This window comes from Calypte anna, chromosome Z (assembly GCF_003957555.1).
Source record: "Calypte anna isolate BGI_N300 chromosome Z, bCalAnn1_v1.p, whole genome shotgun sequence".
NCBI lineage: Eukaryota > Metazoa > Chordata > Aves > Apodiformes > Trochilidae > Calypte > Calypte anna.
In genome coordinates, this window is record NC_044274.1 from 37306466 (window position 1) to 37328634 (window position 22169).

The 22169-nt window shown below is 39.0% G+C and overlaps 1 protein-coding gene across 1 annotated transcript in view; it reads left to right on the top strand.

Annotated features, from left to right (window-relative positions):
• Nucleotides 1–456: 456 nt before the first annotated feature.
• The window catches only part of PRUNE2 (prune homolog 2 with BCH domain), a 134125-nt gene continuing 112412 nt past the window's right edge, over nucleotides 457–22169 (top strand). Inside the window, exon 1 of the mRNA XM_030467344.1 lies at nucleotides 457–582. Within this exon, the coding sequence (XP_030323204.1) occupies nucleotides 547–582 (36 nt within the window). The 5' untranslated portion in view covers nucleotides 457–546. The remainder of the gene's footprint in view (nucleotides 583–22169) is intronic.

The following is a 22169-nucleotide window of genomic DNA, read 5'->3' on the forward strand; positions in this document are numbered from 1 at the left end:
AAAAAATAGAAAGCGCAGCCCGAGGACCGGCAGCCGCCACCGACTCGTACTTGTTGCTCTCTCTCTCTCTCTCTCTCTCTCTCCCTGACACGGCTCTCGGCGTGCCTCTTATTTCCTCCATGCACTAATGAGACACAACAACCCAAAGCTTTCAGCAGGGCTCTGGCAGCCTGCACGGGCCACAGACGACCCCGACCCTGCTGCACGGGGTGGGATGAGCCGGAGGGGAAGGAGGATGCCGGGCCCACGCCACCAGCCTTGCCCTTTGCATCCCTGTCCAGCGGAGCCCTACCCAGCTCAGCCTTGCCCAGCGCATCCCTCCGCGGCTCCTCCGCGGGGCTCCGCGGGGCCCTTGCGGCACGGGCTGACGTCACCGCCCGCGGCGGGTGGGGCGAGGCGGGGCGGGGCCGCACGGCGGAGCGGGCAGCGCGGGGACAGCAGGGCAGGAGGCGGCCTCAGGCGGAGGTCTTGTCAGTCCTCTCGGTCCTGCCGGTCCTCTCGGTCCTGCCGGTCCTCTCGGTGCTGCCGGTGCTGCCCGCCGGCGCCATGGAGGAGTTCCTGCAGCGCGCCCGGTCCAAGCTGGTGAGTGACCGTGGGGGGCGGCGGGCGCAAAACTTCGCCCGACTCTCCGGTAATTGCAGTCAGTCATCGGCCGCCCCCTGCATACCTCCCCCCAGCATATCCGAGAACAGCACTCCCGAAAACTTCTCGGGAGTGTTTCAGCAGCGCCCAGGTCGGCGGCGTTGGTTGCTCAGCAGAGCGGGCGGTGGGAGAGGATGGTGGGGCTTGCGACCTTTGCATCGTCTGGCGGGTGTTTTGGGGTCGCGTTTTCTTCTTTCACCTATCTGCCCTCTAGCTAGTGCTGAATAATGCTCTCCTTTACCAAAATATGAACCCGCATTTGGCCGGCATGTGGGAGGTGGCAGCGTGCCATTTGGCCATTACTGGTACAGTGGTAGAGACTTTCAGATGCATCAAGTTGCGTAGTTGAATGAGAAAACATTGTATCAAAAAGCCACTGGAAACGTGTCATTTCAGTGGTCTAAATGTCACTAGGAACAAGTTTGGATAAGCAAGACTTAAAATAGCTGAGGAACATGCAAAAGGGGTCAACATGCAAAAGGATGACCAGCAGCATCATTATGTCTTGTCTGCCATGGGTAGCTAATTCTGTGTTAGTAACTGCAGATACGTAAGTCCCGTTATCAAATGAGGCTGTTGTACAGCAATATTTATTTTGTTTAAAGTGATTGATAATCTGGGCCCAAATTGTGTGTAATTTTTTTCACCTTATGTTTAGAGCAAAAAATAGAGCAAAAATAGGCAAAAAATAGGATTTTTTAAGACGAGGGTGGTCTTTGGCCATCTTACTTTGAACCGTGAGGGTTGATTTTCTATACAAAACTCAGTTTTACTGTTGTTGCCTTTCATGGTCAGCCTGTGCTCCTGCTAACTATCACGGCGGTAAGAAGTATGTTCTATTATAGAACTCATTAAAAAAAAAACAAAACTAACCCCATGGCTGCTAGCTTTGCCCTGTATTTTTGAGTGATTGCGTGATGCCTTCCCTACACTTTGGAGAGTTGCTGTAGATAATTAAATGTAGATTTCATTGCTGATAATTAGAATAGCAGGGCCTTCGCAGTTTCATACATCTGCTATGAATCTTCAGAGAGTGAGCCAATTGTAAAACGTAAAACATCTTTCTGTGATGGCCATGATTCTGTACATGTAATGTAGAAAGTATGGCTTTATAGACCATTTTTTGTTGCCACGTGTTTGTTGGAAGTAAGAGAACTAAGACATTTTGTTTTTTTAGAGGACTGGCAAAATAAAGGAGAAAATTAAACCCGTGGTGGCTCCTTTAATATTTAACTGTGTTGGCAAATGTGAAGGGTAAACATGAGGTATGTCTCCTTGTCACGTGCCAGCTAAATTTTTTTACTATGTATTTTTTTAAGTTTGTAAATTGTAAATGTAAATTTTCCATTTATTTTCATGTAAACAATCTGGACTTTGGTCTGTTAAAAGAGGCTGCTCATCACAGTTATGAATCCTTAATACATTTTCACATCATCATTTTGTGTATTGCAACATTTGAAGTGGAGATCTGGTTACAAGTTTTTTGCTCAAGTGCATCAAGATGTTCATCTCTTAATAGACATGTTATGATAGTAGCCCCCTCTGCACCATTAGTAAATTGCAAGAAGTAAGAACAACTTGATTTTGCCATTAAAAGCAAATAGTACATTAATCTTTCTGAATTACTCCTGACAATCAGAAAGGAACTGTCTGTAAAACTGTAATTAATCTAAAGGGGCCCATGGATAACAATATATATTTACTGTAGATGAAAAAGGGAGCACAGCAACTCAACAGTAGCCCTTTTTATTACTGCATAGTGGGTGTGCAAAAAAAATGCAGACTTCTTGAACCTTCTGAACTGTGGGGAGAAAACACATGTTTTCAAGCAGGTCTTCTCTGCAGGAGGAGTGTTGTGAGGGGCAAGTGTCTGTCTGACTGATGTTCCAGAGTTATGTTCATGTCAGCTAAGCATGGAAGGAGAGAAGCATCTGAGCGCTGGTGTGTTCAGTTCAGAATAGATTTATAAATTTTATAGGTTGACTTCAATTTGCCAGTTTACTTACTACCACTGGCACCTGAAAAGGGTAATCCAGAGTAATTGAAGATTTGCCTTTGGCAACACGAAGAAAGATGATGCTTCTTCCTTCCTGCTTGGTCAAGACTTTTTGTGGGAAATCTGCTGATAGGGAGGCAGCCATAGGCTGAGTTGAGGGCAAACAAAGGGTTATATTTGGTTTGCCACTGATGAAGGAAAAGCTGCCCTGGTAAATGGTAGAGTGGCTCCAAACTAAAGAGCTGCTGTGTGTTGCTCTGCAACTGCAGCCATACCTAAAGAAGTCACTAAAGCCCTTCAATTGTATCTCAGAGGCCTGATGATGCCAGTATTACAGTGCTAGTATTTCACACCATAGGTAATCTTGTTATGTTAGACTGATTACAGTGCACTGACTACATGAGTAAAGGAAAATTTTCCGTACTCATGAATAATAGCTCCAGAAGAGCAGTTGCACCAGACTCTGCAGGAAAACCTATTACTGCAAGTGCTCCATCATTCAGTTGGGTCTGGCTCCAGCCACAACATTAATCAAAGCTGTTTTTCCACATGGAACGAATTCTAGCCTCAGAGTGTACTTGTGAAGGACTTGCACTTTGTTTTCGAAGACTCTTGTATTGTCTATCTTCATTGATTCCTAGGAGAGGAAAATTCTCTGCATATTATCTGTTAATAATAAAGTCTCCAATAGGAGACTGTTCTTTTTTAAAAAGAACAATGAATTTTGCTTTTGTGGCTTGTCATGTAGTCATAGAACATTCTCAGTAATTTTCAGTACTTATTGTTAAATTGTTTAGTATCTATGTAAAGCCAAGGGGAAAAATGTTAGAAAGCAAAACAGCAGAATGTCAGAGCTGCTAAGCTCTGTTGCTAACTTCTGGATATTTACAATTTGGTCCTGCAGGTTTTTCTCCATTTTCTCCTGAAGTCTAGTGATAATGTTAGAATAGGGCCCTTCTAAACCACTGTTCTCTCTTTGCTAAGGGAGGATTTTATGCAGTAGAATATACAGATCTGCTGATAAGGTGTTTGAACACTGATATTAGCCACAGCTTGAGCCATCTTCCATATATTCAGCTATGTTTTGGGGTTTGTTTATTTGTTTGTTTTAAATCAATTTATGCTTTGGCTTCCACAAAATCCATGAGACAGTGGATTTTTACAATCTTACTATGTGCTCTGCTTGAGTGGGGTAGTATTCCTGCTTGCTTTTAACCATCTGCTTGACAATTTAAATGTGTGTTCCATGGCTTGAATGAGTATTTGTTGTTCACTTTCTCCATGCCATTTGGTTAAGAACTACTGTATCCCCCTTGTCTTCACCCATACACTTCCATGCTCAAGTTACCTATTGCCCTTTCTTACATGAGCACTTTTCTATTATGCTGCTCATCCTTGTGGCCACTGATGATTTTATAATTTATTAACCCTTTCAAAGTTGTGGAGTGCAGAGCTGCCTGCCATATTTTAGGCTTATGTGCCTAAAGATTGGCAGTACTGTAACATATCAGGGTTTTTTCTGTTTTCTTAAGAGGTCTTGGTATGCTATGCACTTACTTATTTTACTGTTGGAAAGCATTTTTCTGATGCTTTCAGAGTATCATTTAAAATGAATGCATGATGGTTTTTTTCTGCTTAGTAATATGCATTTTAAGACCTCCCTGACTGTGTATGCTACCTAAATATAGTTAAAAAATTGAAGTGGGGTTGTTCCCCCACGTTTTCTCTACTCTTCACTTCTTTGCCCTCATTTCCATTTGCTTTTTTTATTACCTAGTCCTTCAGTGTCATGACTCCTTTCTGCAGCTCTTGTAGGCAGTTTTAGATATGACGCTCCTGAATAATTAGGTATTGTCTGTGCTTTTGTTGCATCATTATTTGCCTGCCTGTCCTACTGGAAGTAATATTATTTATTATTTATAGATGTGAAGAACAGTGCATATCCCAGCACATACACTTGGAGAATCTTCCACATGTTATCTTTCATTGTAAAAGCTGACCATTTATTACTGTGCTTGTTTTCCTAACTTTTGGTTTTTTTACTATGCCATTAGAGGATTACACTGCGTCTTTCTTTGGTGATTTGGTTTCCCAGATATAACCTCTGGGAAACTGTTAAGTAATAGTTTAGGAAACATGAGTATAGTGCATTGACTAGCTTGCCGTTCTCTGCATGTTTGTTGGATTATTCAAAGAACTTTAAAATTTTCTGTACAAAAATTATATACTTGACAAAACCTGGTTGTCTTTTTCCCAAAATTTTCCAAAATATTGTATTATTGCTACATCTGGTGGCGATTCAGTCTGTTGCTGAATCTGACTCAGGCACAGATAAGCTCTCAAGTGGGAGAAGAGTGACTTATCAGTCAATACATAATTTTGTACAGTTTATTAGAAAAATAGATCAGAAGTTTAAAGCTTCACTGGTGTAACTTCACAATGATTATCTAAATATTAAAGGGAGTTTTAATTAGAGGAGTGAAAATTCAGAAATTATTTCTTTAGTAATTGAAGTTTGGTTTTCTCAAGCAATCTCATGTGCTTTACACTATTTGCAGTAAAGCTGAATGACTGTGTTAACTGAGTCTGTCAAGATTGCAGCTGAAAGAATTAAAATAAAATAAAACAAAACAAAACAAAATAAAGTATTGACAGAATTTCCCCTGAGAGATACTGAGATGATGGCTGCCAGCCAGTACTTTTTCCCTGGCCTTAGGTCTCTGCTTAATGGGGAGTCAAATTCTTCATATGCTGGCTTCAGGGAAGTCAAAGAGGTCAGAATGAGCCCCAGAAAGGGCTTAATGGATAAATGAAACTGTGATATCTACATATTGCAGCAGACAGCTTCAAACCATCTTGAAAGATGGTCCTCTCTCAGAAGCAAGTAGCAGATTAGCTGGTGAGATAAACTTTCTAAATGCTGTGTCATCCTCAGCAGTTAACAGTATTTGGAAGAAAACCCAGAACCCCCCCTGAAACTTCAAGTTCTTTTAATCATTTGCTGCTGTAGGATAAGAGACTATAATGCTAGACAATTGTTGCAGCTGGTAGCATAACACACTGGGGAAATGGGGAATTATTCCCCCAGACAGATCTGCAAAGAGAAAAATTGGACTGTATGACCAGACATTTTCCAAAGTGAGGGCCAGCCTCATGAGCAGAGAGAGGCCTCTGGGGCTAGTAGAAAAGGCTTCCAAGGCAGTGCTTTGATATATACGAAAAATGAATGTTGTGAGCATTTCTGAGGCAAAGAAGTTATAAGAACTGTTAAGGAAAATGGCAGGACTTGAAAAGACTTATGTGACCACAATTTAAAAATAAGCTGAGTCACTTACACATTTATCCATATTGGCTTTTATTTTCCTATCTGGAGTTTTATTATCAATGAAAATAGTTTGAAAATAATACTTGATTTAACTGGAACAAAGTGGTGGCCTTATGGGAAATGAAAGATATTACAGTAGTGAAGCAGAATTATTTGCCCAGAAATTGCTGAACTTCTCCAGGCAGAGGGGTAAAAAAAAGCTTTCAAGCATTAAGACAAGGAGAAGGAGTAAGTATTACCATCTCATAGATCTTCTTTGCATTATTCCAGCAACACACAGGGGACTTGACTCCATTTAGCAGGGCACTTACAGTATGTACAGAATTAAGAGTATGAGTAATGATACTGACTTAGTCAGAAAACTTGCACGTGTAAGTTGTGCATACACTGAAGAATGTTGCAGAATCAGAGTTTTACAGTTGATTAACCTTTTATTCCTTAAATCAGTCAGAAGAAACAATGTACTCTGCAGTAAGTACTTCAGAGCCAGGGTTCATTGGTGATGTGGAAAAAACAGTACACATTGTGCTAATATGAATCTGAAATAAGTATTTAAATGAAGAATAATTGTGAACCATGCTGAGGACCTACAGTAATATTAAAGGGCATACAGAGATGACTGGAATTATTAGAAAAAATAATTACAAATTTCTATTAAAGAGTAATCCCAAATGTCCATTCAATATGAGGACAAAATCTGAGAGCTTGGATATAGAAAGATGGAGATGAAAGTAGCACCAAGATGCAGATAAGACATGCTTGCAGGGTGATATAAGTGTTAAAAAATGTAATTTTGGGGTACAGTCTTCAAATCCTGTAGGAGGGTAGTAATAGACCTTTGGATATTTATACACACACATACATATGTGCTGTAGACTTACTCTATCTCTTTTTCACCATCATTACACAGATTAAAGTGTTGGGTACCATACAACCAAAAATATTTCTTAACTGGAGGAAGAATTCAAAGAATTGTAACAAAATTATTTAAAGAATTGACTTCCAAGGAAATAAAAATGAACTAAATCTAAAACTTTATTAAGTTACTGCTGAGCTGCGACATGAGAGCAGTCTGAATCTACGGGGTTGTAAAAGCACTGCAGAGAAGGAATGAGTCATTTGTATTCACAGGTGTGAATAAGAAATCGTAAAATAGTCAGCAGAGGCTTAATAACAAGGGAATATTCCCTGGACATGAGGACTTTTTGCTAGGAGAGCAGTCTCCCACAGGAGGAGAGAGGAAGCCCCTCCATAAAAACAAACCAAAATAAAATCTGAATTGGATGAACATATGTAAAACTACCTTAAAAGAAACAAGCTTCAGTTGGAAGGTTTTCCTTCCAGTAAGGAAAATATGCTTGGTTTCATGAAAGCCAGACAACAAATATATAACAGAAGCTGAGAATTAAAATTAGTTTCCCCACATGGACTTTCTTGGTTTTGGAGGATAGAAATAACATTTTCTTAAATGATAATCTGCCTTTCATCTCTCTCTGGTGCAGGAATATTTTCTCTTTTTTAAAAAAAATAAAGTGGGAGGAGGTGAAAACAGGAGAATAAAGCACATCTTGGTGAATTTTCCATTGAAGGAGGTAAAGTATATCAGACTAATCGAGTTTATGACAAATTCTTTCCTGGACAGCTGTATGGGTGTAGAACCATTACATGCATAGCTGAAAAAAAAAAAAAAAAAAGAACTTTGTTTGCTTTGCCAGGGGAGATTTAGATTGGATATGAAGCAAAAATTTAATCGATGAAAAGGTTGTCAGGCATTAGACCAGGTTGCCCAGGGAAGTGTTTCATTCACCACCCATGTAGTATCTATAAGACGTGTAGATTTGGTGCTCAGAGACATGTTTTAGGGACATGGGCTTGGCAGTGCTGGGTCAATGCAGCCATTAACATGTATTAATCAACACACTTGATGACCTGAAGGGTCTTTTCCAACCATAATGATTCTATGATTCTACACAGAAATAAATTCCAATGTCATTTCAGTGTACTGTGTATCCATTTACAGAGTATCACACTATCCATGTTGTTATTGAAGTGTGGTACTGTTACTGACCTGTTGTGCTAGATGCTAGGTGATCTATTCAATCTACCTGAATCCAATGTAGTAATATGGTTGTAATGGATAGATGTGATCATGTGTATGTTTTAAGCATTTTGGCCAAGGGCAGCCTTGAGTAGGCATTAAAAAAAGAAAGATGAGGAGGTTTGGAAATGTGTCTTGAAGCATAGGGACAACACAGGAGGAAATGAGGTGACCTTATTACTCTTTTTGTTCCACTGCTATTGACCAGCTGGAGATAGAAGTTGACATTTCATTATTGAATAGGAGATGATAGATGAAGCAGAAAATGTTTTGGAAAGGTTACAATACAGTTTAGGGGTTCTATTTAATGTACTGGATCAATGAGAGCCAGGAGAGAGAGGCCTGTATGGACAGAACCATTATGGCAGGGCCAGAGCTACAGGCTAGGGTAAGTTTTCCTGTGCATCATGGTTTTAGAATCTGCCATCTCACCTCTGCTGAAGCCAGTTAACTTTTTTTCTGTGTTTGAACCATTGGGTAATGTTTGGTGGAGTGCTGGCTCTGGGGATGGACAGGAGAAGCTGATGAGAAAAAAAGGGAGTTTGCAGTAGGCAGGATATGTAGGATGTCTGAAGTGAACATGATGCCAAGATGACATGCTGGAGTGATGAGCAGGATAGTTTTGTTTATCTCTACATATGTCTCCTATATATGTCTATGTGAGAGGGAGGTGCAGTAAGAGAAGCAGGAGCAGACACTCAGGTCTAGCCATGCAGAGTTGGAGGGAGTAGGGATTCTGCTGGGGAGGTGGGGAGATGGTGAGAAAGGGGCCTGGAGCTGGAGCCTGGAGCCTGGTGAGTAAGTGAATGGGAACAGCACCTAAATCCCTTTTGCCAGGCTGGAGAGCTGAAGGAGTTCAGGCTCAGAGCTTAAATTACTTGAGAAAGTTCCTGTTGTATTCCTTTTCTCCAAAGAAGACAGCCTGGTGCCAGCAACAGTTAGATAGGTCCTTAACAGCTGGAATCATACCACTTGTTCTAATGAGATACAAATAGATTTCAGGACAGTAAGGACAGGACAGACACTGAAAAGGTCAGGAACATTTCAGAAAATTATGACATCTGGATGATGTCAGAAAGCTCTCTTTCCTTGTTTACTGTATCGTTTGACAATAACTGAAGTAATGTATAATAGACCTAATAGACCTAATGGACTGGCCCAGTTCCATCTTGCACAGTCATAATTGGCTTTTGTACATCCCCCTCTAGTCTCCATTTGTTAATTTTAAGCCTCTCTACGTCAGCTTCTGTCTAGAGCACAGTGAGATTTTGCAATATACCTGACATGATTTACCTGTTTTGTACTATTTAGGAGATTTTCATTTGTCTGTATTTTGATAGGAATGATTGTGTTTCTGTCTTTTTGTAACTGGAACTGTCTTGATTTTGGTTCAGTTTGCTGTGTGGAAGTGGCTTTGTAAACAGTGGCTGACAGTGACTAACCAAGTTAGCTGTTGAATCAGACTTTGATGAAGTCCCAGACCATTATGCTGAAGCTGAACTAACCTCTTCCCTAATGAATCTTACTGGGCTACTCTAATAGAGAGCTTAAGAGTTATACTTAATAAATACTTTATTGCTCTTGTACAATAGTGATTAGTAAATCTTGAGCAAAAACGAGTTTGGACAGAAGAAGAAACCTCTGAATTGCTCCTTTGGATACTACCATGCTTTCATAACTCATGGAAATAAGTGGAGACATAGAGTCTAGCTGGTGTGCTGACAGAGAGAGGCTTATTCTTGGTGAATCTTGTATGCTGTTCTGCAGTCAATAGGACAGGAGGAAAGAAAGGATCTTTTCATATTTTCCTTTGAGTTTGTTTGTTTGTTTTTTAATGAGAAACAATTTATATTCTATAGAATATATTTGACTCCCTGTGAAGGAGTGAAAAATCGTAAACTTTTGAACACTTGGAAGGATAGTGTCTCCTAAATATAGAAAGTTGGCAAGTGATCAGTTGACTGATTCAGCAGCCTTTTTTAACAGAGGTTTTCATACTCAAAGTAATTTCAGGCCTGTCTGGATTATAGCTGGGTCAGAAGGAATACAGTGATAGATTAATTTGCTGGAAAAGCATATTACTGTTTTTTGACAATGTGTGGATGCAGTCCACTGAAGTTTCGTTCATACTTACATAGTCTTTCAGGATGAGACTGTATCATCATATCACATCACATCCTCACATCACTCAGAAGAGCAGGTGGCTTTACATGCTGTACCTGTGTTTTGTACATTTATGAGGCTTAGGTCCATACAAAATTTCAGGATAGGTTAGCTGCCAGGTTCCAGCATGGTTTTTTTTGTACGTGTTAGCAGTGGTCAGCCTTATTGAGTTAGAAGACCGGGTAAGATTTTGAAACCACTGCTTCATGTCTGGCCTCTGTCTGTTTTCAGATTTGCTTCTGTGTTCCTGTGTGAAATTGTGGGATGGCTTTGTGCAATTCTGAGAGGCTAGTTAGATAACCAAATATAAAAAGCATTTGACGCTACTTCATGGAATTTGTTCCCTCCCTTGAGAATTTGATGCACACTAGAACTTCAACATAGGCAATGTTAGGAAGAAGAAGCAAAGGCAGTGACTTAATTTCTTCTTTGGAAGGTTGATGCACATAACAGCATTAAAGCAATCATTCCAGGATGACAGAGTGATGCAGATTGGAGTTCTAGCCTTCCATCTCTAGAGACATGAACTCATATCCTGTTTTAGATTACATGTGAAAATGAGTTAAGTGATCTAATCTTAGCAGCTGTTTGTTCACCTCTCAAAATCATTGCACAGTTTTCAACTGAAAGCTTTGCATGGTGGAAGAGGGGTTTCTAGTCTGGGTGTGAAGCCTTTTGTTTGAACTGCTTTGCAAAGTTTGTGCAGTAGTTGTTGGTGTAAGCCTATTTGAATATCCAAGTGTTGAGCCTTAATTTGAAAAATAGCTAACTAAACCAAAGTCAACTTAAACCTTTTTCCCCCTTGCCCTCCCTATGTGATAACTGAGCCAATTACATTTTCAAAGTCTGAAAAGATAATTTATTCATACATTATAAATAAAACACAAATTGCAGTTGGTGGAGAAATTGAATTTTACTTGACTGCAAATGGTGAGACCTTGTTTCTTGGAAATAGAGCAAGTTGAAGTATATGGCTTACATTTTACAGAAGTTGTTTATATGACATTTCTGTATTCTTTATCTGTCCCCTTTTAAATGACATGAATGTGTCTGTTTACCACATTGTCTATGGTGGCAGAAACCATTGCTTGGAGAAAACTTTCAGGCTTTCTATTGTTTTGTTTTGTTTTGTTTTGTTTTCCCTAGCAGTCTTGTAGAGCTTACTTGTAGTTTAATTCTTGCTGTCAAATGCCTTGCAACTTTGCTAGTCAGTTGGGAAATTAACTTCTGCTCTCTGTTTCAGTGCTGAAAATACACAGTAATGTCAGTTCTGGTAGCACTGGTTCATGTTTACACTGAGAAAACCAGAAGAGACTGCCTTTGGTATGCAAGAATGGAACACTAAATAAAAATGCTCCCTTTTAATTCAGACAACAATAAGCGGGTGAACTTAACCTCCTTGCTTCCTTAGCTTTGTAGATTCCAAAGAAGGAAAAGGAATGATAAAAGAAATTGGATATAAAAATAAAGTTATTTTTTCCTTTTTTTTCTGTTTTCTCTGTGCTATCTATCTGTTCCTGTCAGTAGGGTATCTGATAGTCAGAGCCATTATACTAGAGAATCACAGAATGTTTTAGGTTGGAAGAGACCACCAAGATCATCCAGTCCAACCTTTGACCAACACCATAACATAACTACGAAACCATGTCCTTAAGGGCCAGGTCCAAATGCCTTTTAAATGCCTCCAAAGATTGTGACTCCACCACTGTCCTGGGCAGGACATTCCAATGCCTGACAATCCTCTCCATGAAAAAATATTTCCTAACATCCATCCTAAACTTCCCCTGGCACAGCTTACATCCATTTCCTCTGGTCCTGCCACAGTTCTCTAAAGAGAAGAGGCTGTTTCCCTCCTCGCTCCAGCCTCCCTTGGGGTGGCTGAAGAGAGCTCTAAGGTCTCCTCTCAGCCTCCTCTTCTCCAGACAAAACACCCCCAGTTCCCTCCGCTGCTCCTCACAGGACTTGTGCTCCAGGCCCTTCATGAGCTTTGTTGCCCTTCTCTGGACACACTCCAGCATTTCTGTGTCCCTCCTGTAGTGAGGTGCCCAGAACTGAACACAGTGCTCAAGATGTGGCCTCATCAGAGCTGAGTATAGAGGGATGATCACCTCCCTATCCCTGCTGGCCACTGAGTTCTTATCACAAGCCAGGATGCCATTGGCCTTATTGGCCACCTGCACACTGCTGACTCATATTAAGTTGACTGACAACCAGTACCCTCAGATCCCTTTCCAACTTACAGCTCTCCAACCACACTTCCTCAAGTCTGTAGCTTTCCATGGGGTTATTATGACCCAGGTGCAAGACCTGGCATTTGTTAAACCTCGTGCAATTAACCTTGGCCCATTGGTCCAACCTGTTTGGGTCCCGCTCTAAGGCTTCCTTACTCTCCACTATATTGACAAACCAACCTAGTTTGGTGTCATCTGCAAATTTGCTGAGGATACACACAATACCCTCATCCAAATCATTAATGAAGGTATTAATGAGAACAGGCCCAGCACGGAACTCTGGGGTACACCACTTGTGACCAGTCGCCATATGCCATATTACCATATGACTTTTGGAAGTGGGGGCATGGATACCAATGTAAGTAGTAAAGTCTGATGAGTAAAGTCTGTCAGTAAATTTCAACCATTTCAGCACACTCTAGTGTAAGTACTTTGTAGCTCCCCACAAGTAGTTGTGATACTACAGTTTGTCCTTTCCTTCAGTGCCAACAAATGAGGTACAGATGGGTTGGTTCTTCTGTGTGTCTTTCAACCTTTCTGATAAACATGCTTTTTGGCATATTATTGTTTAAGAACTGACATCCTCTGTTCTACCATGTAACATGCTCTCCATTGCTAGAGAACCAGACAGTTCATTCTGTCCACCTCTGAGGTTATTTCTCTTTTCATTTTGCTGCACTGAAAAATCAACAAGGATGCTAAACAAGATGTGAAAGACTTTCTAAAACTTTCTAGCCTTGATTAATTAGACGTATTGTCCATTGTTAACTGAATGATTAATTGCCTGTCTTGTAAGCTAGTTAAATGTTAATTTTAGTTCTTTGCACAATTCAGTATTTCAGAACATAGACTGGTGCTGTTAGATGATGTTTTTGACAAAACAGCCTACTTGGTGGCCATATTAAGTAGTGATTAAAATGTAGCTGCTTCTGATAATTACTGATACTGAGTTAAGTATCACTAATGTATTAGTCTGCAGGACCAGAACCTACTATTTTCTTCCATAGCGCGGGAAATGGTTGTACAAATGAAGTTTATGTATAATAGAGAGGCAAGGAGTTCTGCTTAAGAAGTGCTAGAGTTATGACAGAAAGCAGAAAAATTCCAGCACTATTTGAGCTGAGGCAGCAAGCCTGTGGTGCAATAGCAGAAGTTACAGTTGGGGTAGTGATCTGGTTTGCTCTATGCAATTTGGAGGCTTGAGAGGTGACATAATAGGTTGCACTTCAGGCATTTAAGGTGAGAAAATCCCTCTTATATACCTGAGAAAGCCTGTTAAAGATTATTGCATTGTGCGAACATGGGACCCACTTTAAAATACAGGTTTGGATTTTAGTGTTACCAGAATGTCTACATAGATCCTTTAGGTACAGAGAATATATGTTAGCAAAAGAAAAGAAACCCAGGTAGAGGAAACTGGAAGAAAGGTGTAAACCCTGAATGTGTCTGTCCAACCTGACATCCAGCATTACTGGTTTTCACTTAGCTCGTACTATTGAAATACCACTTCCATTTACTTCACTTGCTTGTGTGCTTGCACTTTTCAGCACTTGCATGCACAGAGAAGCATGAAGTCTCTGCCTGCAAGTAAGTTAGTGGACTAGGAAGCCCTTGGGAAGAGATACTCTATATTTCTATGATTCTATGAAAAACAAAGATTTTCTAGTTCTTCTTTTGAAACTAGAATAGGGTAAACAAATTTTTGCAAGCTTCTCTACAAAATCCAAGATAGGTCTCTTCTTCCATGTACTCATGACTTGAAATGCTCATATGTGTATTTTCAAGGCTGGATATTAATAACCATGTAATTAACAGGTATATTCAGAGCACCACATGTTCTTGAGAAAGCATTTCAAGCCAACTGACTGCCATTTTTAACAGAAAAGAAAGGCTTAAGCTGCATCCCCCAGAGATCTCAGTTGAATCAACAGCTGCATTAAATTGAACAGGTGACTGGATGTCACCAATACTGTACAAAGCTTTAGCTGCAACATCATTAATCATCAAGTGAAAAAGATTTAACCCTTACAATAGGCTTTTAGTCTATGACAGTCTAGAGAAGCTCAGGAATGGCATGCTTTCTAATTCAAATATGCCTTTTTTTTTTTTTTTTTTTCTTAAGATTGTATTTGTTTTGAGGACCCCTTACATTTCTGAATGTTTAGAAAGTACCCTATTCTTGTGATAATTTGGTGTGAGTCAGATTGATTAAAAGGTGATAGACAGAAGAGCATGTTGTGTGCACTGAGAGAAACTACTGCTGTAATAAAAATAACAAAAAACTTGTAAGAATAAGTTACAGTCAAGATAGAGGAATTTCCTTACACGTTCTTCGTCTTTACAGAATACTTGGATACTTGCAAGCACCATTCTGTCCCTGGGTGTAACACTGAGTGCTATTTTGAATAAGATGATGGTCTGTCACTTCTGAGGTAGGGATAACTTGCTGGAAATTGTATAACTCAATTTGAAATATTTTATGAGTGAGAGAGGGTCAAGGTGGGGGAATGAAAAATCACAAAAAACCCCAACCAAATGCACACACACACACAAAACAAAAACAAAAAAGAAAAACAGAAGTAGAATGATAGTATGAAAGATACTACTTGTTGAATCCAGAATGTCCTGTTTGGTTTCTGGTTCAGTCAAGGATCTAAATTAACTTGAAAACTTGACTTGAGCCTTGAAAACTTCCTCCTTTTCCTAAACTCACATTCTCTGTCTGCAATTTTAAGTTACTATTGTTAGAGAGATATTAATTTCAGGGTCCTAGCTTTACATAATTGCAAGGGTTTCTGAGGGCATTTAATTAATGTAAATCAACATGCATAAGGTTTAAAATAGCTCAAACCCACTGAGCCTCAGTAACTAGGTCTTTTTCTTGGCAAGGGCCTACAAAAACACCTATTTAGAACTGACTGGGAGGCCAGAGAACAGTGCACATCAAGAGAACCAAATGTCAGTTGGATGGAGTGGGTGTTCCTACTCACTGAGAGCTGGGGTTCCCCCTCTGTCTCCTCTCTGGTGTTTGTAGCTTTTGCTGCTGAATGGTCTGTGAGAAGAGTGTCTTTTTCTGTTCATTCTGAAGAAGAAACTGCTGAGCCACAATGTCATTTCTGGTTTTGACAGGGTGATCTGTCATCCATGTATACTGTCCAGTCTTTTTCTCATAAAATACATCTCATGTACTTGCGCCTTTTAAAGTGTCCCTCGAGTAAAGAATCATCAAGCTGGATTTTAGCTCTTTATCATCTGGTCTTTAATTGCAGCGATGAGTGTCAAATCCTTGAATTGGACCTGCTAGCAGTGGGGAGGAAAAGGAAGACGAAGAACATCAGTGTGATGTGTTCTTCATAGCTAATGGCAGTCTGAAGTAAATGTCCTCAGTAGCTCAGGTGTGATGCCATTGTTGTCTCTTTCCTCAGGCCAGTGTAACTGGAGCACAGGAAAACAGTAAAAGGGTGGGAATGGAGTTGGGTGTAATTTGCTTGGGTTTGGCAGTGCTGGTAGTGTGTGGAACTGGAGCAAACATGCAGAGCACTGGCCAAACCCTCCTTGAGGTGAGGATGAAAACCAGGATTCTTTGCTGTTTTTACATGACTTCTGTGTGGAGCATTAATTCCTGAATAGGTATTCTTCATGTTAAGTCTTATAAACATATACAAAAATAATTATCTTATATTCTGTGTTATTAATTGGAAGGATTTTCAGATATTCTGTCCTACTCAACATATTATATGTATCTGAACATGTACATACCTAACTCTGAAATGTCAAGTGTCTGGAGTTTGTAACTGTGGGCATTTCTGCATCTCTTATTTAAGAGCTTACCTTTTGGTGGTAAAATAAAACTGTGTTCCATAGAGGTCACTGTCACCTCATCCCATCACAGGCATTTAGATTTAGGTTTTTTTCTTCATAGCAATGTGTAAAGCCTCAAAAAGAAAAAAATAAGATAATATTTTTAAATAGTTAAAGACATTTAGGAGTGAAAACTAAGTCAAAACTTCAAGTAATGTGGAGCTTGGAGATTGGCTAAATAATAATTCTTACTTTTATCCTTTCTTCAGTCTTTACTGTGTCTTTACTGAGATCAGTAATTAGTAGTTGAGAAAGTAGCACTAGCACAGCTCAGCACTCTGGCAAGACCAAAGATATTTTGAAGGAAGGTGGAACAGCATACTCTTACTGGCCCAGAAAGATGCTAAGCATTGTGCTTTTTCTGCAGCTTTGAGGTTTAGTCTGAGCTTTAATTTGTGTTAATGCCAGAACTGTGATATTTATAGAATCAATTGCACTCACATAATGTTAGAAAAGTCACTTTTGTACCTGGTAACAGCAGTATTTTGTGTCTGGAGACAATACCATACTGCCATATTTGCTTTGCTTTGGACAGAGTTTGCGAATTGTCTTGCCTTTTATCTTCTTCTTCCTCTTTGCCCTTCAGAATATTTGTGCTGAGTCTTTTCTAGTTCAATTTTTGGGTATGTCTGTTGTGTTGCTAGTATCATTTAGCAATGGCGGATAAAGGAAGTGTTTAAGCAAGGATGATACCTGTCTTCTGTGTCCTGCTAGCTGCCAAGTACACTTCCAAATCTGATTGTAATCTTTCCTGGGGAGGTATATATTATGAGGTGTTTTTTGTTGTTTTTTTTTTTTTTAAATTCAAGTATTTTCTATGACATTCTCTAAAAGTTGGTTTCTTATATACTGAATTTTTCCTGAAAAGAGAGTTCCATTCAGGAGGAGCAATTAGGTGTTGATTTAATTTAACTGTGCTACAAATTTTGTGCATTTTAAAATGGCATTTAAACTTGAGTTTCCTCTTATTGTTAAACCCAGCTGTCACTTTGTATCATATTACGTTGTTACAAACTAAATGTCAGGAGAGTAAAGACTGGATTTTTTTCTTGCTGGAGTTAACTTGGGCATGTTGCAGAGCCCAAATGAAGCACAATATACCCTTTATACCAAAATATCTATTTTATGTTATGCTCACATTAAATGTGTATATTGTATATCTATATATCTTATCTATTGTTTCCAAAGAAAAAAAATCTAACACAAATTAAACTTTCTACTGTGATCTTAGTTGTGACACTAAGTACTGTAATTACTAGTGTTCTGGTTTCCCAAACAGACACAAATCATTACAATGTATTTGTAAGGCTTGTTTTAATATCAAGGGGGTGCAGTATTCATGTGACTTCATCAAGATCTCCTCTGATAGAAATAAAAGTCCATTTTTATAAGTAGATCTCATTCTCAAAATTTGCTGCTCATGGATTACTGTGTCTGCAATAGATGACTCAAAGCACAAAGCCTCTGGAGGTTGGTTCTTGTATAAATTTCAGCAGTTTACTAATCTGTTTGAGTAATTATGTAGTGAAATATCTCAAATCTCTTTCATGTCAGCATGTGCTTTAAGGGCCTGCTGTGCTGTTTTATTCTGGAGTGGCAAGTATGTCAGTATTTATACATATGAGCTCAATCTAGAGCTAGAGATTAAATTTTCAAATAGACTGCTTATAAATACATTGTCACTATATCCTAGCCTTTTTGACTGATCCTCAGAAAAAATATTGTTCTACTTAGCTTGTAAAAGAAAGGAAATAATTATTCCATGTTTATTTTTAACAGTCTTTCCTAATTCCATTAATGCTAAACAGATACCCTTTCTACAGCACTACAAGGCCAGCACATGCTTCCCATATAAGGGAATGAAAGCTACACATAGTTATTCCTCTTGTTCTTTCAGTGGAAAATGTCTGTATTGTGTAAAATTCTGTGTAAAGGTCCTCTGATCTGCTGAAATGTATGCAATTAACTAAGCAGAAATAACAAGCTAAAGAAAGGTCAGATTGAGAACAGAGTGACCTGACACTGCAAAGCCATGATATCATCTCCAGTTTCTAATATTACTACTGTTCCTGTTCTGGGAAGTGTTTAACTGGATGCTTGTCGGTATCTCCAGTGGTGATGAATCCCCTTTTTTAACACTTTGAACACCTTGCAAATACAGAGGCATTTAAGTTCATGAGCTGCAGCATTTTCATAACTGGAGACACAGGAATTGTCTCATTGGCACATACTAAATGCCCATGTGATGGAGTATTCATTTGTCATCATGGAGGTCATCATTTGTCAATTATGGAGGTAGTGGTTAATTCCAAGCAAATTGTAAATGCTCTACCAGTGTTCTCAGACTTTACCAGCAGAAAAATGTGGATCTGGCTGCTATGATGAATCTTGTACACAAAATATTTTGGCTTGCATAGGTCAAAGAATCAGAATCATAAACTGGTTCAGGTTGAAAGGGGCCTTTGAAGGTCATTTAGTCCAATCCTTCTGCATCTAGCAGAGACTTCATCAACTAGGTTAAGGTTGCTCATGGCTCTGTCCAAGCAGACTTTGAATGTTTCCAGGGATCGGACTTCTACCACCTATCTGGGCAACCAGTGTTTAACCACACTCATTGTAAAACATTTCTTCCTAATATCCAGTCTAAAACTACCTTCCTTTAGTTTAAAACCACTGCCACTTGTCGTATCATTACAGACCCCGCTAATAACATTTGTGCCCATTTTTCTTACAGACCTCTTTTAGGTATTGAAAGGCTTCTATAAGGTCTCCCTTGAGCCTTCCCCAGCCTGAACAACCCCAACTCTCTCAAGCTGTCTTCTTAGGAGAGATGTTCCATTCCTCTGATAATTTTTGTTTCCCTCCTCCAGACTCTCTTCAACAGGTCCACGTTTTTCTTGTGCTGAAGACCCTTTTAGGTACTTAAATTTGGGGGTTTTTTTCATGTCTTTTTTATCATTGATTGGTTCTGTTTCCTCCCATCCCTGGAGATTTAGGGGATTTCTCTAGGATTCTTCTTTCCATCTTACATATCTCTCTTTGCCTTTGGATCCTTTGTCCTTAACTACAGCAGACACAGAAATCAATGGACTGTGGTTTTCCTAACAATATGGTCTTCAGTTGAAAACTTGACTGTTGAGGAAAATCTAGCAAGTCCCTATGTGAGAGAAGGTGCAGTTGTTAATGTTTTCCATAGTTAAAAAAAACTCATAGAGTGTTAAATATAAAACTAGAAAATACCATTCACCTGTATGGCAATTGTCACTTGAAAGTTAAAGCTGAAATATTAATGTAATGTATTTTGTTTGTTGTTATCATATTTTTTTTCTAAAATACATGTTGTCTTTTGAATTAGCTGGAACAGCAGATTTGCCAGTGATGATGAATTGCCCATTTTAGTGTTAACTGAGAGGATTCAGCAAAACTATAACGGACAAGAATGTCTTACTTAATCAGCCATTAGTGTCTTCTCATATATGAATTTGTCAGTTTGTATCTACTCTTTCCTTCTTAATAAAATTTGAACGAACGCATTGTGAAAACCTTAATCAAATTTGATGAAGTGAAACAAAACCTTAAACAAACAAACAAAATCTCTTAAACAAACAAAAAAAAGGTGCATTCTTTGTTCCCATTCTGTTGATGTTTACCAATTTTTAAACAGAATTGAATGGTGTAACATATATTTAAATAAATGGCTCTATAGCTTTATAACATAAACAGTGCTGCAATCCACTTCATATTACACTTTAAATTATTTTTTCTGTTGTTTCCATACTTTGAAAGCAAGATTTGATATGCTCATTATTAAGATCATCTTTAATATTCTATACTGTCTACTAATATGGTTCTTCTCTTTAGAACATACCTTCTATAAGATGAAATGGAACTACTGTGGCAGATAAAGTCTATCAGTGCAATCAATAGGTTATTTACCATTGCAGAACTTGGTAGATACAGTGGCAGTTTGCCTACAGCTCTCTGAGAGAAAGATGTGTTTATTGTATTGTGGTTCTTGACAGATCTTGGCTGTAATGGAACGTTACTGTGGTGAGCAGGAGAATTCACATATTTTGTTTCTTTGTTTTCTGTACCAAGTGTCCTAGTGTTTTAAATTTAAAACATGGCTCAGGCACACATAGATTCTGTATCAAGACAATGTAATGTGAAATGGAACTGCGGTTCAGAGGGCAATACTAATTTACCTCCATAAATTTGTTTGCATTGTCATTATCTCTGTGTCTATTCAGGGTGTCCTGGGCACTATGAAAGAGTAAGAAAATGGGATTTTAATCGAAATTATGCAACCTCTAAATTCTTACTTTTTTTCCACAATCTTTATAGTAAGCACTATAGTGCTCTGTGGAGCTTTAACTATGGCAGTGCAAGAAGGAATCGGATATGCAGATTTGAGTGTCTTCCCTCCTGTATATTTTTTCCTGGCTTGCCCCAGGTAAATATGATTACACCACCTGTTAAGTGATTTTTGCTTCCTCTGGAATACATTTTTCAGAGTGACTGTTGTTTTTCTTATAGCTCTTTTACTATTTTTCTATGGTCAGTTGTACAGGACAAATACAAGAATTACCTTCAGAGGTTTCCCTGATGCACAAAGATATTTCAGAAGAAAATCCCTTGTCAAACTTACTTTATTTCTTCTGAGAAATTTTATATACTTAGGAATGTTTCAGATGTTTCCCCTGAAAAACATTCAGTTTCAGTTTCCTAGCCTCTTGTCACTGAATATTTAAAAAAGGAGGTATTTTAATACGTTAGGACTAGCATGGCATTTCTTCAAAGAGCAGTATTTGTGGTTTTTTTGTTTTTACAGGAGTGTGTTTTACCTGTTCTATCTCATTAGAAGGAAACATCAGCACAGCAAAAATGAATCTTTTAGACTGCTACTGTATGTTGCCTTTCAGCATACTTTAATTAAAGTGGCTTTTTGTTTGTCCTATAGTATCACCATTCCCTAATCGATGTACTGAGCAAGCATCATGGTGACAAGATAAGTTACTTTGTTTTGTTCCATATGTCTGTGTTCCAAATTTTCCATAGTTTTAATTGGTTCCCTGCAGAATAGCATTTACAAGCATATGGTATGGAAAATGCTGACTGCATTTGTTATCATATATTTTAGTACACTGGTGGCACTAGATCACTAAGCCTTTAAATGTGATTATGAGGTTATTTAATGCAGTCAATAGTGTGCCCAAAACACAGCAAAAATCTGCAGTGAGCCAAATGGTATTAAAGAAATATGTTTGAATGCCTTAATGCTTCAAAGATAGATGGGGAGGCCTGATTGAGAAAAGGTTTTGGGTAATGTTTATGCTTAAACATACTTTGTCACCTAAGAAAAATTTGGAGAGTTCTGTGGAGGCCGCTTGTTATCAGGACAAGGGGAATGTGCACTGCAACATGGAATGCAGAAAAGGCAAAGTACATGGTATGTCAGAGATTACTGACTTTTGAAAAAATGCACTGACATTAACAGGTGAAGTGGAATTCAGGTTCAGATCTTAGATCTTATGTGTCTGACTTTGGAGACATCAGCACTACATTTTTACACTATATCTGCTCTGGTGGAAGACGGCCAATCCAAAAGAGAACACTTGTCTGAGAAGGCCCTCGTCATCTCAGTAAGTGTGGAAGACTGAGTTCAACAATGTTGACATAGGTTTTGGGTTATGCACTTGTGCTTGTGGTGGAGGGGCGGGTGTGCCATGGTGGAGAACAGAGGCATTGGATTTCTTGTTGAGACAAATCGACCTAGGTGGTTTCAGGCTGCTTCAAGAAGTGCACAGTGGATCATTACATTAATGACCTCTTCAGATTTCTTGAGCAAATGCA